This window comes from Pecten maximus, chromosome 5 (assembly GCF_902652985.1).
Source record: "Pecten maximus chromosome 5, xPecMax1.1, whole genome shotgun sequence".
NCBI classification, from domain to species: domain Eukaryota; kingdom Metazoa; phylum Mollusca; class Bivalvia; order Pectinida; family Pectinidae; genus Pecten; species Pecten maximus.
The window spans coordinates 24,392,684-24,411,982 of NC_047019.1; the positions used below are offsets into that span (position 1 = coordinate 24,392,684).

At 34.2% G+C, this 19,299-nt stretch overlaps 1 protein-coding gene across 1 annotated transcript in view; it reads right to left on the reverse strand.

The window, feature by feature from the left end:
* Window positions 1-19,299, reverse strand: part of LOC117327611 (protein O-mannosyl-transferase TMTC1-like) — an 84,745-nt gene that overhangs the window by 54,271 nt on the left and 11,175 nt on the right. Inside the window, exons 3-6 of the mRNA XM_033884667.1 lie at window positions 16,416-16,489; window positions 12,809-12,991; window positions 6,343-6,415; window positions 1,148-1,251 (exon numbers count right to left, since the gene is read on the reverse strand). Of these exons, the coding sequence (XP_033740558.1) occupies window positions 1,148-1,251; window positions 6,343-6,415; window positions 12,809-12,991; window positions 16,416-16,489 (434 nt within the window). The remainder of the gene's footprint in view (window positions 1-1,147; window positions 1,252-6,342; window positions 6,416-12,808; window positions 12,992-16,415; window positions 16,490-19,299) is intronic.

Below are 19,299 nucleotides of genomic sequence, written 5' to 3' on the forward strand. Positions count from 1 at the left end.
GAAAAGCAATCCCAAGCAAGCACTTACAATAAAAAACAATTGTGTGAAATGTGAGTTTAATCAGCCAAAAGAAAACTCATGTTACTGCAAGGAAACAGATTTTCTATTTATAGTAACAGTGACCTTGACATTTGACCTTTCAAACTGTCAATCAATTCTAAGCAAACACTTTAAGACACTTTAAGTATGGAAGTACTGAAAGAAGTTTGAGCTAGATTGGCCAAAGCAAACTTTAATTTTGCACAGAAGGTGATTCGTTAATTCATATCTAGCAACAGTGACCTTGATATTTGACTTTTGATGCTGAAAAGCAATTCTGAATAGTCTCTTTCAATAAGGAAACACTGTATGACGTTTGAGTTACATCAGCCTAAGGAAACCCAAGTTATTGCATGGAAATTGATTTTCTATATTTAGCAAGTGACCTTGATCTTTGACCTTTGACACCTAAAAGCAATCAAAAGCAAGCACTTTCAATAAGAAAGCACCGTATGAAGTTTCAGTTTGATCGGTCCATTGGGAAACTAAAGTTATTGCATGGAAATAGAATTAAGTGCTGACGGACAGACTCAGATGGGTGGACGGCCGGACTGACAGTCAGATGGATGGACGGACAGACAGATGGAGGAATATGGTGATTACTTTAGGGCATAAGCACTTTCCTGTGGGGCCCTCAATATCTTAGTCACAAAAATGACTTCAGACTTCCATGATATGACACAATAATAGAATTCTTAGTGTATGTGTTAAAGAATGATTTATCTCAGTTGAGGGGCAACATTTCGTAACAAAATCTTGTTTGAAGAAATGATGATATGATGTCAGCCCAAGAATGATAAATCAATCTCGACCACATACCAGTATTAAGTTATGTTCTTTTATGTAATTGCATTAAAACTACATAAAACCAATACGAACTTAATTCTTATTTCCAAAATTTTAGAATGTAACTGAATTATATCCCTTGTGGGTTATAACTCAAATTGGAGAGATTATCGAATGAGACATGAGAAATAATGACGCATGACGGACGGCGACGGACAAAAGGCGATTAGAATAGGTCACTTGAAACTTCTTCTAAGGTCACCTAAAAAGAGAACTTTTTGAACATATAAAAGACATTTTGATTGCTCAGATAATAACATACCTGGTGAGGAGATGTGGTGAAAATGAGGCTGGATTGTCTTGGTACTGGAAGAATGGCATCTGTCCATTCATCATCCACACTCGGAACACAAGGAAACATACACCCTACAGGCAGAGAAAACAAGAATTAATCTGTCAAGCCTGTCAAATTAGACAGATTTAATATCAACTCTAGAATTTTAACTTTAGAGGGACTTTATTAAGCCTTGCAGGAAATCTTATTTATATCAGTTATAGATAGTCTTACTTGAGTTACAGCATTGAGTACATGACCCAATTAACTCCCACACAATGCAAGGATTTTAACAACTTCACACCAAATTAATTATGTATTAAACTGATTTAATTACATACAACAAGCTTTCACCAATGAAAATGCCAAAGACTTCCATGCAAAACAAATCTTGCACTAAAGAGGGAGGCTTATAAACCTTGCACATAGAAAAGAGGTTTGATCCTCCCACAGCTAAATGAACAAGCTGACTTCACTCAAAATGTGGACTAAATTCAGATAACCCTATAGTAATAAAACAAACTTGAGCATCCCCGACTGACATACAGACTACAAACTGACTCAACTTACATTTACACGTACACCATGAAAAATGGTCTTATTAGATAACTGGGCATTATTTGGATAGATTTTCTCCATTTTATGTCTAGACTACAGTGTAATAGTTAAGCAATAAGATAAGAGTACATTGTTTAACAAGATATTATGCCGTTTTTGGAGTATTCTGTTGCTATCATAATTGCGTTTGGTGCAATTATTGTACCCGAGAAAATACAGTAAACAGCCATGGTAGAAGTGCAATCCTTTCTGAATTCAATTAGGCTTCTTGTACATATCCTGCTACTTATGAGGTTTGATTGCTAAAACCCTGAGTTATTCTATTTCAAAACATCAATAATATCCTCAAAATCACAGTACCTTGTGCTAATGTCAACTATTTCATTTGTTCTACATAATGATAAAGTATCTTATACGCTTATCAATCTTAAGCTTATCATTATTTCTATCAACCTTAAGCTTGATTATTATTCAACAAAATCAAAGTCAATTAACATACAATTAATCAGGGTTTTCCCTGGGACCCTCAAATTTTATAAATTTAGGAGTCCTGGGACTCCAATCACAATTAATATGTAGTAAAACTCTATCAATTTTGGGAGTCCTTTTGCAATTTAAGGAGTCAAAATGCAGGTTTTTGCGAGTCAGGGAAAACCTTGTTAATGTAAGGATATCGACCTAAATGAATGAACAAGAATGCTGGCATTTTTTCTTATGATTGCAACAGTCTAGATTTGTGTTTGGACTTTGACCATTATATAAACATTCCTACAATTTTTCATAGACACTACTTTCACTTTGAATTCCCAAAAAACCTCATAAAATAATCTCCTCTGTTCTTAATCCATGTTCTCTCGTAAACTTACACCTTAACAAATATTTACCTGGCTGTTGTGTGCACCTTTTACAGGCATTAGAGAGATGACAAGTGTTTGATAAAAATAGAATTGAATTGTTGTACATAACGTGTATAACCGTAAAAAATTACAACCCTTACACAGCCTAATGGTTAAAGGAGTGTTTGTTATGTAAATTCTCTACCTCAGGTGTAAACATGTCCAGGAGGGATAGGTAGTCTTGGTTTCTTTTTAGTTTAGTCATGAGAAAAATATACTAACTTTTACCTGGGACATACAGTAATCTTTCAATCTGGTACTTTAAAAGTTTGAACACAGCTATTGATTTTCATGTTTTATCAACAAACAGCTACATACCGGTACATGTAACAGCTAATGATAAATTAGATTTAAATCACTACCTCTGCTAGGGATGAAACCTTGGATCTCTGACTAACTTTATTTATCTTACCTTCAACAAATCAAGCTAAAGAGAAGATCTCCCTAGGACTTAGTAGTCTTACCTTCAACCAATCAAGTTAAAGAGAAGATCTCCCTAGGACTTAGTAGTTTTTACCTTCAACCAATCAAGTTAAAGAGAAGATCTACCTAGGACTTAGTCTTACCTTCAACCAATCAAGTTAAAGAGAAGATCTCCCTAGGACTTAGTAGTTTTTACCTTCAACCAATCAAGTTAAAGAGAAGATCTACCTAGGACTTAGTCTTACCTTCAACCAATCAAGTTAAAGAGAAGATTTCCCTAGGACTTAGTAGTTTTTACCTTCAACCAATCAAGTTAAAGAGAAGATCTCCCTAGGACTTAGTCTTACCTTCAACCAATCAAGTAAAAGAGAAGATTTCCCTAGGACTTAGTAGTCTTACCTTCAACCAATCAAGTTAAAGAGAAGATCTCCCTAGGACTTTGTAGTTTCTACCTTCAACCAATCAAGTTAAAGAGAAGATCTCCCTAGCTGAGTGGTATATTAATACCACTGGTATTTTACCAGGGCTATATACTCCCCTTCCAGGGAAGACCTTGTCTAATTACAGTGATGCTTTTCCAGTCCTTACATGTGTGCCAATGTAATAGAGCACATGATTAAATTTAAATCACTGCCTCTTCTAGAAATCGAACCCGAGACCTCTGACTTACTAGTCCTATGCTCGACCGATCGGCTAAAGAGAAGGTCTCTAAAGCCAAGTGGTATACTGAAGATAGTATTTTACTAGTGTTACATAGAGTACATAGAGTACAGTGTAATGTTTCAAACCATTATCAGGATAATTTCAAACAGGTGTGAAAGAACAAGGGAAAACACATTCCTGTCTGTTCCTTTTTGCACAGGTAATATTTAACACTTTTTTCTCTACTATTAAAGAAATCACAGACTATTGTCACAAGGTTTTGTTATTACAAGTGAATGTATCAGTAACAAACTATTCAACCTTAGACAAGCCGTCCTATGATGGGCCTTAACGGTCATCTGACTCTCATGCAAGTATAGTGGCACTGTTGGCCATGGTGGCCATCTGAGATTACGGACCAACCAGAAAAATTACAATGCTTGGTCAGCACCATCTCAGGATCATTTCTGGTTAGATGGAGCTTAATAATCCACTGGTGGAACTTAAGAAGAAGTGTAAAATAGATGTTTTTCAGGAAAATCATGATTGCACAATCATATGTTACAAAATGGCCGCTGTGGCTGCCATGTCAAAGTTTTTAGAAGGCTGAAAAATAACAACACTTTGTTGGCTCTCTTTCCTTACCATAATTCTCACCTATTTCCAGCTCAATGGCACCAGTGGAACTGGAGAAGAAGTTTAAAAATGTGTTTTTCAAGATGGCTGCCCTGGTGGCCATCATGGATTTTGGATTCACCCTAAAACTAACAACACTTGGTTAGGACCATCTCAGAATCATTCCAAGCAAGTTTCAGCTCATGAATCCTTTGGTGGAACTTGAGAAGAAGTTTGAAATGTGAAAAGTTCATGCACAGTGGATGGCGCAGATGACATAAAGATGCAACTGTTAACTTGTGAAACCACAAGTTTGGTTTTAGCTTTATATTGTTTAACGTCCTATCAGTTAGGGTCATTTAAGGATGTGCCAGGTTTTGGAGGTGGAGGAAAACTGAGTACCCGGAGAAAAACCACCGGCCTACAGTGAGTACCAGGCAACTGCTCCACGTGGGTTTCGAACTCACGACCCAGAGGTGGAGGGCTTAAGTGATGAAACCACAGGTACAAATGCTTAACAGATGTCTATAGATGTGACATCAGAATTAACAAATGTCTATAGGGGTGACATCAGAATAAACAAATGTCTATAGGTGTGACATCAGAATTAACAAATGGCTATAGGTGTGACATCAGAATTAACAAATGTCTATAGGTGTGACATCAGAATTAATAAATGTCTATAGGTGTGACATCAGAATTAACAAATGTCTATAGGTGTGACATCAGAATTAATAAATGTCTCTAGGTGTGACATCAGAATTAACAAATGTCTATAGGTGTGACATCAGAATTAATAAATGTCTATAGGTGTGACATCAGAATTAACAAATGGCTATAGGTGTGACATCAGAATTAACAAATGGCTATAGGTGTGACATCAGAATTAACAAATGTCTATAGGTGTGACATCAGAATTAACAGATGTCTATAGGTGTGACATCAGAATTAACAAATGTCTATAGGTGTGACATCAGAATTTACAAATGTCTATAGGTGTGACATCAGAATTAACAAATGTCTATAGGTGTGACATCAGAATTAACAAATGTCTATAGGTGTGACATCAGAATTAACAAATGTCTATAGGTGTGACATCAGAATTAACAAATGTCTATAGGGGTGACATCAGAATTAACAAATGTCTATAGATGTGACATCAGATTTAAAAACATACAAGACATTGCTTTGATTGCCTAATGACAGTGAGGTAAGCCAAGTTTTATGGGGTTTAAGTATACAATGTGTACATGCATGAATCCTCCAGAAAAAAAGGTATGGGTATGAAGTCAGGTATATAAACATTCAAGGTTAAATACAGTTACTATGCCACAATCTAAAAATGTCTTGTAACTACCTAAGAATGACATGTTTCTACAATTCTTATGAAAAAGGAGTTAACAATATTGTGTGGATTAAAATTTCCAAAGTTACATCCATATTTACCTGGAATATGAATATGACGATTGTACCCTAGCTAGTACCTGATATAGTCATTAGTATGTATAGGAGAATTTTGTAATCTTGTTGAACGGAACGACCTGGTATTTCTATTAACACCAGTTTTAAAGCACTCTTATTAGACATATTTAGATGACTATCATGTTCTATTTACACAAATAATCTCAATAAAGTCACGTCTTGGTACTTTAAAGAATCAATGAAACAGAAACAATTACAGTGATCGAGAGCTACCATGGTTGGTAAAGCAAGTCTATCCACGTGGAATCTAACTTCAAAGACACATGCTGCTACAGTACTGTCCAGCAATAAGAGTTGCATGTAGCCTATCACTAGTTTGTATACATGTATCATTCCTTTGACTTTTTACAGTACAAAACACAGTACAATTTGCATATCAAATAACAACAATATTGTAACTCAAACAGTCACAACAAATCTGTGTTATAACACACAGAGACAGCCAATACCTATTAACACATAGATCTAGATGAGACAGCATGTCAAAAAGTTTTTAATTAAGAACCATAATGCACCTATTTGATGAATTACCTAATTCTGCATTTCTGTAGTTGAATCGTAACTTACCACAGAACATAAAAGACCCATCCTTTTTGTAAGTGATACACATCCATCACATAACTTTCTTCCTTCTAAAATCCTGTAATAAACATAAAAAAGTGTTATTGTCAATGTGATAAATTAGCAAACTAAACACGACATTTTCATCAAAAGAGAAGTTTTACGACCAATCTTCACCACTGTTTACTGTTCCACTACATTAGTTGAAATATCAAGGTTATATTGCACTCCTATAACATATTCATCCAGCATTATATACCCATGCCTGGTAATAAGCCCATGCAGTCCCATGTCTGTTATGGTCCATTGAAATGTTAGCATTTGCTATTTCCTCTACTTGCAATAACCTCACCTCCTATTAAGAATCAAATTCTAAGTGTTGTTCCCCTGTATGGGATTTATTACAGGACAAGAGGCCTAGAGGGCATGAATTGTTCACATGGCCATTCCCAATTAGGAATAAATTTCAAAGAACTCCATAGCAGGAACCTACTGGCCAAAGACAAGTACCCTGGGCCTTTAAGAACTTGAAAATAAGAAGTTTTAACTGTTTAAATTTGGCCCCTGTGCCCTTGAAAATAGGTCAAGGTAATAATTTATACAACAAACTTTAATCCACTCTGTCCTACTTAAAGGTACCTAAAATATCAGCAATCTAGGCCTTCTAGAACATGGAAAGAAGATTTTGGAAATGTTTAAGATATTTGACCCCTGTGATCTTGAAAATAGGTCAAAGTAATTGGTATTAAGAAATTTCATAGCACTCTATAGCAGGTACTTACTGGCCAAAGATGAGTACCGAGGTCTTTTTTGAATGGGAGCAAAGGTTTGCAAAGGAACCATATGACCTTGAAAATGGGTCAAGGCCATTTACTCAGGCATATGAATAACCTTTATACCTCTCTGTTCTAGGTTCTTCCTGGCCAGATATTAGTTCTCATTTGCTGATAGTTTTCTAGCTAAAGTTAAAATGTTGACATATGGACATTAACACCCACTCCTACACAATACCATACGCTCACTGGCACTTAATTTACTTCATGCTAATTGCATGTGAGCTAGATAATAAATGTGGTGTGTTCAATGTCTCATCATGTTTAAGAGTCATTAATATTGGTTTTCATATATGTGAATGAGTAGATAAAAATTTGATATTTCCAATTTCCAAAGCTTATTAAGTTTGAAAAAAAGGTCCATGTATTAACCTTATTCATCCACAAAATTGTAAACTTCAACTCTAAAATTCCAAGATGGCTCCCTCTTGGACATCTGGTTGTTCCAAACGCTCTCAAAATTGACTGGGCGCTACTAGGAAGCAAGAGGAATCTACACCTCAAGTATAGGAAATATATTTTTATTGTCAGAAAGTCATAATAAGTTCCCCCAATCATTTCTTCTATTGTACAACAGGCTCCAGAATATGATGATAACCAGATTTTTTCTGTACATATGACAGCGAGATGAACGGACAGACAACAGATATAGGCGGACAACAGATAAAGGACAGACAACAGATATAGGACAGACAACAGATATAGGACAGACAACAGATATAGGACAGGCAACAGATATAGGACAGACAACAGATATAGGACAGACAACAGATATAGGACAGACAACAGATATAAGACAGACAACAGATACAGGACAGAAAACAGATAAAGGACAGACAACAGATATAGGACAGACAACAGATATAGGGCAGACAACAGATATAGGACAGACAACAGATATAGTACAGACAACAGATACAGGACAGAAAACAGATAAAGGACAGACAACAGATATAGGACAGACAACAGATATATGACAGACAACAGATATAGAGCAGACAACAGATATAGTACAGACAACAGATATAGGACAGACAACAGATACAGGACAGACAACTAACATATATAAGACAGACAACTAACAGATATAGGACGGACAACAGATATAGGACAGACAACATATATAAGACAGACAACATATATAGGAGAGGCAACAGATATAGGACAGACAACAGATATAGGACAGACAACATATATAGGACAGACAACAGATATAGGAGAGACAACATATATAGGACAGACAACTAAAAGATATAGGACAGACAACAGATATAGGACAGACAACAGATATAGGACAGACAATAGATATAGGACAGACAACTGATATAGGGCAGACAATAGATATAGGACAGACAACAGATACAGTTCAGACAACTAACATATATAAGAAAGACAACTAACAGATATAGGACGGACAACAGATATAGGACAGACAACATATATAAGACAGACAACAGATATAGGAGAGACAACAGATATAGGACAGACAACTAACAGATATAGGACAGACAACAGATATAGGACAGACAACAGATATAGGACAGACAATAGATATAGGACAGACAACAGATATAGGACAGACAACAGATATAGTACAGACAACAGATATAGGACAGAAAACAGATAAAGGACAGACAACAGATATAGGACAGATAACAGATATAGGACAGACAACAGATATAGGACAGACAACAGATATAGTACAGACAACAGATACAGGACAGAAAACAGATAAAGGACAGACAACAGATATAGGACAGACAACAGATATAGGACAGACAACAGATATAGAGCAGACAACAGATATAGGACAGACAACAGATATAGGACAGACAACAGATACAGCACAGACAATTAACTAACACATATATAAGACAGACAACTAACAGATATAGGACGGACAACAGATATAGGACAGACAACATATATAAAACAGACAACATATATAGGAGAGACAACAGATATAGGACAGACAACATATATAAGACAGACAACAGATATAGGAGAGACAACAGATATAGGACAGACAACTAACAGATATAGGACAGACAACAGATATAGGACAGACAACAGCCCACTATCTGATGGTATACCCCTCCCTAAACATTTCCAATAATTGAAATACATAAGTTTTCCATATTAGGATAAAAATAATGATTAACTGTAGATATAATTATATATGCATACTATATAGCATATAAGAAAAAGAAATCTGTCCTTGCGAAGGTTGCATACTATATCTATATATATATGTGCATACTATTAGTAATATGGAAATTAGTGTTTCACAAAAGCTGGTTTTTGTTATTACTCAATCTTAGTGTAAACATATGACTTTGTATATATATTTATGGAGTGTGTAATATATGTATTAAACTGTACAAAGAAAATTCAAAACATTATTTCATTAGAGCTGAAAAAACACAGATCTAGTTTCAAGTGATGTAAACATGTGAGAGTTTTCTATCAAGATTATAATAAACATTGTAAAAATTTTAAAAATTACAACATGGAAAACTTTATTTCACAGAAAAAAATGTGACATACTGGTATGAGTTAAAGCTGTTTTGGTTCATAAATTTTAACCTTTAGACCTTAAACTTCCAATTAAGTAAAAGATAAATCACAGCATTACAAAAATCAACATAATGTAAATTATATATACCCTGTACATATATTTCTGCATATTCATAAAGTAAATATAAACTGAAAGTATATATAATCATTTCTTTTTCACACCTGTACATTAGGGATAAATTGGTAAATTAACATGATACACTGTAATAAGCTTCAATGTATAAGTGTACACAACTATTTTTTCTAAAGTAGTGTTTGTAGGCGTTCTGATAGTCATTATATTCCAATAATAAAGATTTATATATTTCTTTGCCATATATAGCATTTTTGAAATAAAGTTAATTAACCTCAAGTTCATTTTTTTGCCATTATTATATGTTGTATCGTTAAGGAGACAGTTGGAATTTTTTTTTCAAAGTATAATTTGAACGAAAACTTTTAACAGTCATACTAAATGTTGATATGTCACATGAATCACATGAGAATGTTATATATATATCATTAGCATCCAATTACCATGGAAAGTTAGAATATTCATTCATCTGTGAGTATTTATAAGTTTTATGATTCAAAGTTGGGAGGAAGGGGGGGGGGGGGGGGGGTTAACCATTATAGTTGATCATTCTAACAACAGGACCCCTGGCTTCCTAGTCATTACTCAACCTTATATTGAGCTGAAAAGAAATTCTCTATAGCCAATAAGTGATATTACAATGTACGACTAGTATTTACCATGGTTACATATATATATGGCACACGTTCAATTGTTCAAAAAGAGTGATAAGGAAGTTGTAACAGGTGAAATACAATGGTCCAATATATCTCAGGGCAAGATTATCTACTGGATACACATGGACAATGAACAGGTGGCCTTTCCTGAAAACAAACGTAAATACCCGACATATATTCCTTGTAACTTTCAATGCAGTATTCCATTTTGTTTTGACTATACCTTTATTTACACAGTCTCACAACGATCTGTCTTGTTAATCGAGACAATATTAGGATAATAATCACAGCCTCAAGTCAATATTTACATAAGGAATAAAGGTAGATCCTTTTTATGTTAGTGAAGAAATTTAAAGAATAATGAAAATATCAGAGATTTAGTATCTCATTTAGTAAACCATTAGGTTAACAGGATTACTGAAAACAGGTGCTATATTGTATACCTGTACACCTTATAAACAATAAGAAGGTTGGCATACCAGAAATAAAACTTCCTGATGTAATTTAATCCACATAAAGGTGAATCACAACAGTTCTTTGATATAGTGTGACTGTATACATTTCTTAATTCACACACAACTTGGGAGCAAAGGGAACCTACATATGATATTTGAGAAAAGATTCATCAAGAAGTTAGAAGTTTCTGATAAATAAAGCAATACCAAAGATTGTGTTGTGACAGACGAGAAACGATCTTCGGTGAACAGACGGACATACAGAGTGATGACAGACCACGGAAGAAGGGTCCACCATCATCAGCTAATAAATGTAACTTTCTGATGTAATCCTCATGAAGGTCAACATAAAAGCTCATTATGATTATAGCTTCACACAAGGAGGTATTTTCCTTTTGTTGAGTGGTGGGCAAACAAGCGAAGGGTCGCAACTTGTTAGGTTTGATCCCTGGTGGGGGCATGTTCACTACTAATGCTTTCCTGTTACATTTTTTTCGTCATATTTTTTCTACAAATCTAATGGGAGTCACTCAAATCCCACAGAATAATACTTTGCTTTTAGTTTTCATCATAACATCAATCATTGAACCTAATTCTTCTTATTTCAAATGCTCAGTACAATTTTTCAAAAAAAAATAGCTACATCTGAATTTTAAACTGTGAGATCTTCACATGCACAATCATCATATAAAGGTCATGAAATATGTCACAATGTTATTTTACAGTCCATTGTGTTTATACCTGTAAAGTAACCTAGTGACAATACTCAGATGGTAATACATTTTGTACCTAGCACTAACAAACTTGATGACAAAATCAAAAATGGGCCTGCCTGGTGGCTAATTTGCTCATACCCTTAGAACTAAAAGTAAATACACAACGTGGCAGTATTACAAATTGTTGACTGACTGGTCATGGCAGTCAGGATCCAAGCCAGACTGAATGAGCTATAAACAAACTAAAACATTACATATGTACATACTTAAACATTCATATTGATAATAAAAACAAGATAAGATACATTTTAATTTCCTGTCTGACAAAAAATAAGAAAATTCAATGAACATGTATGTCAATACTCTATGGTACAAGTCACTTGTCCCCACCCAGTGTTTTATCATCTGACTACAAGCTTCCTTCCTTTACCTCATATATTCATGAGATAGCCTGTCTAACCTGTGTGCTAGGGTGTATATTTCACATTCCTCCAACATTATGAACATATCAATATGTTGCACCAATCACTCATGTTATTTTTTATAAAACATATCAGCATTAAAGTACTGATAAGGTAAACCAGTTTCTCCATGCTGTTTGGATTGGGATAGCATATATATAGTTATTATTAAATCTATATGGTTTTGTTTTAAAAACCACTTGATCTTCATTTCAGTCCTTCGGTAATATTGATGACAGTGATGAGTCGATAAAAAATATAATCTGAATATTCTCCTATACAAAATCTTTACCCCCCCCAGGACCCCCCCCCCCGAATGTTTTTTAACTCTGTGACAATGTATCCAACCACAGCCTTAATGTTTTTTAACTCTGTGACAATGTATCCAACCACAGCCTTAATGTTTTTTAACTCTGTGACAATGTATCCAACCACAGCCTTAATGATTTTTAACTCTGTGACAATGTATCCAACCACAGCCTTAATGTTTTTTTAACTCTGTGACAATGTATCCAACCACAGCCTTAATGTTTTTTTAACTCTGTGACAATGTATCCAACCACAGCCTTAATGTTTTTTAACTCTGTGACAATGTATCCAACCACAGCCTTAATGTTTTTTAACTCTGTGACAATCTCCTTTAGTTTACAAGGAAGTGAACAGGTATACTGTCCCTGTGACAAACATCACAATTTACTGACCTGACCAGCCCTGGCCTAGAGCATACCAGGATATCATACAGAGCAGACATCCCCAGGACTGTGATCCCTTGTTCTTTACACAGCATAGCTACTCCTGTAGACACAAGGCTACCACACAAGAGGCCTGCACTCTGTACCTCTGGGAAGAGGACACTGCTCTTCTGCCATCGTATGTCTAGACTCCTGAAAACAGAAAAATAATATTTGAAAATCTGTTAAAACATTCTAATGTTCTGAAAAGAATCACATTGAAAAACTTATAATCCTTTTCACTATAGCGAAATTCATATCTGACTGTCACAAACTATAAGACACCTTTAATTCATAAAAGAATCTCCCTGGTATGTTTATTGACCAATAGTAATTGTACATATCATTGAAACTAATAAAGCACGGCCCTGATGATCAGAACACCCAGACCACAGGATTAACTAAAATTATCTTTCTTAACACCCTTGCTTACCATCATATATCAGACTATAATTGCACCACCCCCTCACTGAAGTCATCCTTGATACTCTATGTGATTGCAACCCCTGGAGAATGGAAGATGCACTAAAGTATTACAACACATCACAAGCGCTAACAACCCCATTGAATTATCCTGCAATGTGAGAAGTTAAGCTAAATACTTGACCATTTTCTATAAAAAAAAGAGTGTCCTTGTCCTATACCTTGGCCCCTTGAAGCACAAACTCATTTGATGCATACTCTTTCTACTTGACCAATTAATGTATAAAGTTTCAATTGAAAATGAAAAGTCACTGACCAAAGGTGAACACACAAATGTATAGCAGAATGCAAAATCCCCTCCCCACTTCATTACAAGGGTATAACACATCCATCATCAAAGGATGAGGGGGATTTATTCAAACATTATTTGCCAACCTAATGAGTGAGTGATAAAGAATTTCAAAGATGAAGTTCATCTGTAGGGCACTGCATGTTCCTGATCAGAATATAAAAAGGCATGACCAAACCCTGACACAGCTTTTTTGTTAAGTCATAGTTCAGGACATTTATGTAAATTAATAGCAACAAAAAGAATGTTGCAGAGCTGATTGGAAGAACATGTAACTGGATTGGGGTGTCAGGCTCTTTAAATTGGGAGGATGTTTTAGTATTGTGACGAGTGTCACCATATCTATTATAACTGAAATTTAGTTATGTAACAATAAGCCAACTATCTGAAAATCTCTCAATGTATTACTTTATAATCGGCACCAAGAGACATTAATTAGAAACAGCCAGTCCTCACCAGAATCTATAAAGAGCTCCTAAAATCATGAAAATTCATATTTTTGGATAATGTGGCACTTTATTTTACCAAATTCTGGACATCCTTCCTGATCTGATGCAATATTATCAATGAAATACTAAATATTCTACAACCTGTAACCCAATAATACATTTGTCATACATGGATCCAATCTTCTTGTCACAGCAAACAAAATTAATTGAGAGTTTTTACGCATGTTTTCTGTTGGTATGGTAATTATCCCTGAAATCCAACTCCATCTGGAGCATATAATGACCCAAACAAATTAAAATGCCACTCGGATTTCTGATCACACCATTGTGCAGTGGGAAGCATATTAATTTCCGGCTTTGATATCTCTCCACAAAACATGCTGTTATATTGCTTTCTATGTTATTAGCATGACAAATTCAGAATTAGAAAGCCTAAAGTGTATCTGACAATATCTGAGGATGACACCCTCATTCATACTGAATGGTGTAACTGTGTGATTACATTGTGAGATACTGTAGCTGAATGTTTCAGTGAAAGGATGAAGCTGTTTCAATAGACACACATGCATGCATTGGAGACTGTCAACTTTGAATACAAACTGTGATAAAAAGATAATATACTATCACATTTATTATCACTCATCACAATCATGGTTTAAATTAAAAACTTAATTAACTGTCAGAAAAGAGTAAATTTCACCAGCAATTTAGGAATTGTCTTAGTGAATGTAGATAGACTTCTTAGGAGGCCACTTATTGTGACACAGTGTGTTTAGAGGTCTTTTGTGACTTTAGACTTCCTGTAGTGAGATACTGTGTAGATAGACCTGATCTATTGTAATCTTTAGATATTGTCTTAAAAGACCACCTAATATGAGATACTGTCTTTAGAGACCACCTAATGTGAGATACTGTCTTTAGAGATCACCTAATATGAGATACTGTCTTTAATGACCACCTAATGTGAGATACTGTCTTTAGAGACCACCTAATGTGAGATACTGTCTTTAGAGACCGTCTAATGTGAGACACTGTCTTTAATGACCACCTTATGTGAGACACTGTCTTTAGAGACCACCTAATGTGAGACACTGTCATTAATGACCACCTAATGTGAGATACTGTCTTTAGTGAATACCTCATGTGAGACACTGTCTTTAGTGAACACCTAATGTGAGACACTGTCTTTAGAGAGCACCTAATATGAGACACTGTCTTAATTAAGAGACCACCTAATGTGAGATACTGTCTTAATTAAGAGACCACCTAATGTGAGATACTGTCTTTAGTTGTATACCTAATGTGAGACACTGTCTTCAGAGACACCCTAATATGAGACACAGTCTTTAGAGACCACCTAATGTGAGACAATGTCTTCAGAGACCACCTAATGTGAGATATTGTCTTTAGAGACCATCTAATGTGAGATACTGTCTTTAGTGAATACCTAATGTGAGACACAGTCTTTAGAGACCACCTAATGTGAGACACTGTCTTTAGTGACTACCTGTTGTGTGAGACATTGTCTATAGAGACCACCTAATATGAGACACTGTCTTTAGTGAATACCTGTTATGAGAGACTAGCTGTCTTTAAAGACTTTCTATTAGCACAGATGTAAGAGGACATACTGAAGTGGTCCTTGCTGAGAGAAACACTAATTTATATATACATGTATATAACCTGTCGTGAGAGAATACTATCAAGCAGTTATAATCATGTGTGTATGTTTTTTTACTATTTGTTGCGTTTTTATGTTTTTTGATGCATCTGAAATGATCTTTGAAGTTTAAAAAACTTACCGTTAAAAGTCAAATGACAGGAAACAAGAATTAAAATGTGCTTTATATTTCCTTTGAAATAAATTCCTTGTCATTTCAAGGTAAAGATATAATTACATTGCTTCTAACACTGTCAGCATCAGATGAATTTGGCCTTTTACAGTCAGGTGTGAAATGATGATGTCACTTTGAAATATATTTGCTATCATATCATGATCAGGAAACCATGGATACAGCAGGTTATTTTAAAAGAAAAAACTGATGAAACAACATGTAATAAATCATTATATCTATTGATAAAAAAAATATTTTAGGTCACAATTTACTTTAAAAAGAAGACCTACAAAGACGTATCCGATGTGCTGTGAATTATGCATTGACATTATGTATGTATGTAGTGAAGCATTAGTCATATCATGAATACCTGAGTAATACATGTTCCTTGATAGAAACATGGAAGTTGATCGAATATTAAAAAGATATATATTACCAACAAGCATGATGAATATATGACCTTGTTTTTCTTGAAATATATAAAGTAATGATTACTATAATGGACATCACAATCTACTTACTTGATATGTAGAATAAATGATATCAAAAAGAAAATCCCAGCCAAGATGTCAGCTCTTCCAACAATGCCAGACACCTAGAATGAAGAAATGACTGATGTCATCATATTTTCAAATATAAAATGACTGAGGGGCCTGTATTGTATAACTGACTGGTATAAATCTAACTGGCTTGTTTAAACTTAAAAGTGAAATATAATGGACCTAAGCTTTCTGGTCAAAAGTCTTTCTGCAAATTAATTTAATTTTACAATACTGCAAATTAATTTAATTTTACGATAATTTTTTTGTATTTTCAGCTTTTCTCAATCACTCAATTGCCCTGACTTCATTCATGATTGTATTTTATTGATGTTTGGTGTGCTTATAAAGAAATATATCAAATGTTTTTTATGTTAAATAATGATTGATGCACAATACCCTGAATGTTAGAACAAATTAAAATAAACAACAACAACACAAATTACCCGTGGCATCTTCATCATTCATACACTTACCAAAATATCATCAAAGAAAATTCATTAAGTAAATAATCTTTTGAATTTTCATGTAAATGGCGACAGAAATAAATGGAATTATTATGAAAATGAACTTAAAACCAATATCTTATAATGCAAAGATTGGTTAAATCGGCCTGATGAAAATGAACTTAAAACCAATATCTTATAATGCAAAGATTGGTTAAATCGGCCTATCAACAAAGTCATGAAAATTCTTTGAAATAAGAATTCCACAGTAGTGGATGTGTTGCCTGTGCAGCAAGTTGGGTGATTATGAAGAATCAGATATATTTTTCACTTCAAGAAAGGATGTTAAAAGTAAGCAAGACCAGCATCACTCAAATATACTGGAAATTCAGCAAGACAGAGAAGAAGTTTGAGCTTGATCGGCCAAAGAGAATTGGAGTTATATTGCATGAAAACAGATTTTCTATTTAGAGAAACAGTGACCTTGACTTTGTACTTGTGAAAAATAAATCTCATGCAATCACTTGTGGTAAGGAAAAACTGCATGAAAATTGAAGGGTATGTGACCTTGAAAATAGGTCAAGGTCATTCATTTGAAAAAGTTTCTATCTCTTCATTGCAGCATATGTTAAATGACACATGGACCCTTCTTGCTTGTTGGAAATTGCAGCTTACTTGCCTGAGTGAGCCATTAGTGATTCATGAGCTATACTAGTTTTTTCTCATTTTCACTCGAAATGTTTGCATTTAAATTCTGCATACTTTTAAACAATAACTTCATATTGAATTCAAAACTTCATGTAAGTTATACATTGTATTATTTAAGTTTGTTCAAAAGAGCATCATAATAAAGGTTTTAAAAACGATCTTAATTTTCATCAAGCACCGTGATGTTGTCGACAGGTATATAAATCTTATTTTCATATACCAGAAGAAGTGAAGTGAACATTAACCTATTTAATGGATAAGTTCAAAATTAAATGAACTTGTCATCAATGAGGAATGAAACCAAATGCTTATCAGTTCATAATTAATCTTTCCCAAGTATATATATGCACATTGACCAATTGATCATTAATTGTCCCAGTGTTGAACTTTGTATTGGAGCAATTTTCCTTTATAGAAGTAATTCCTCAAATGAGGCTAGCTAATCAATAGTTTTATTAACCATGATAACTCAATTAGTTGTACACTGTGACATTCCTGTTAATCAATGCAGATTTCTTTACCCCTATAGCCATAATGTTAATGTTAACACAGTCAAATCTATACCTATATACTTAACAGTGGATCTATTGTTACAGTAACAGCTAGCACATTTATTTGTGCTCTGGAATGACATAATATATCTAGGTCCTGTTTAAGTCTAATCACTAACACAAAATAAATAAAATGCTATAGATATGTTCAATATCGCTTAGGTCATGTAAACCGTGAAGGCTATTGAGAGGAAAAAACTCAAAATCAAAACAAATAAATATTCTTTTATAACATTTTAAAATTATCTCATTTATTTAATCTGAGCTAGCAATATTGATCCATATCCTCTGTTAAGCTAGTCAATAAACAGATTTTTATTTCTTGCCAAAATCGAGGAGCTGGGACCAAAAGGGCCCAACTAATTATAACCTACATCTACTGTTGGCTGCTGTTTCAGACAAGTAGGGCAATAAATCTGTCACAATCTATACTACACATAATAAATTTGGCTCATTCAAATTAATTACATATTTCACATTGACATCATTAAGATTTTCAACCTGGCATTTGTAGTCTCTGAGGTATTCCTTAGCACATGTAGTAGTGTCCTACGATTACTTCATGTTAATTCATAGGTGTAATAGAGGTCGTATATCATAGGTGTAATAGAGGTCGTATATCATAGGTGTAATAGAGGTCCTATATCATAGGTGTAATAGAGGTCCTATATCATAGGTGTAATAGAGGACGTATATCATAGGTGTAATAGAGGACGTATATCATAGGTGTAATAGAGGTCGTATATCTTTGACACCTAAGTTTTTTCATGACCACAGTGTTATGTAGATTTCGTTTTATTGTACATAGCATTAATACATGTTTGTTAATTATGTAAATTAACCATTATAGTTTCAATTGTAGTATGATTTAATGTCCATAGATTTATATACAGTACACTAAAGAATTACATTTAAAACCCAAATCATTTGAATAATTATACAATTCAGATTAACAATGTCAAACCTGAAAATGTATGTCTCAAAACACCAGGGTAATAAAAAGGCAGCAAGCTAAAAAAACACATGGTGAAGATACTCTACTGATAATGTATACATTTGAACAGAATTTGTTTAGCCTTCATACAATGCCTAACAGTAAAATGTGAGTTCAGAAATTCTATCAGTTTAAAATTAGGTGTAATTAGAAATCATTTTTATATC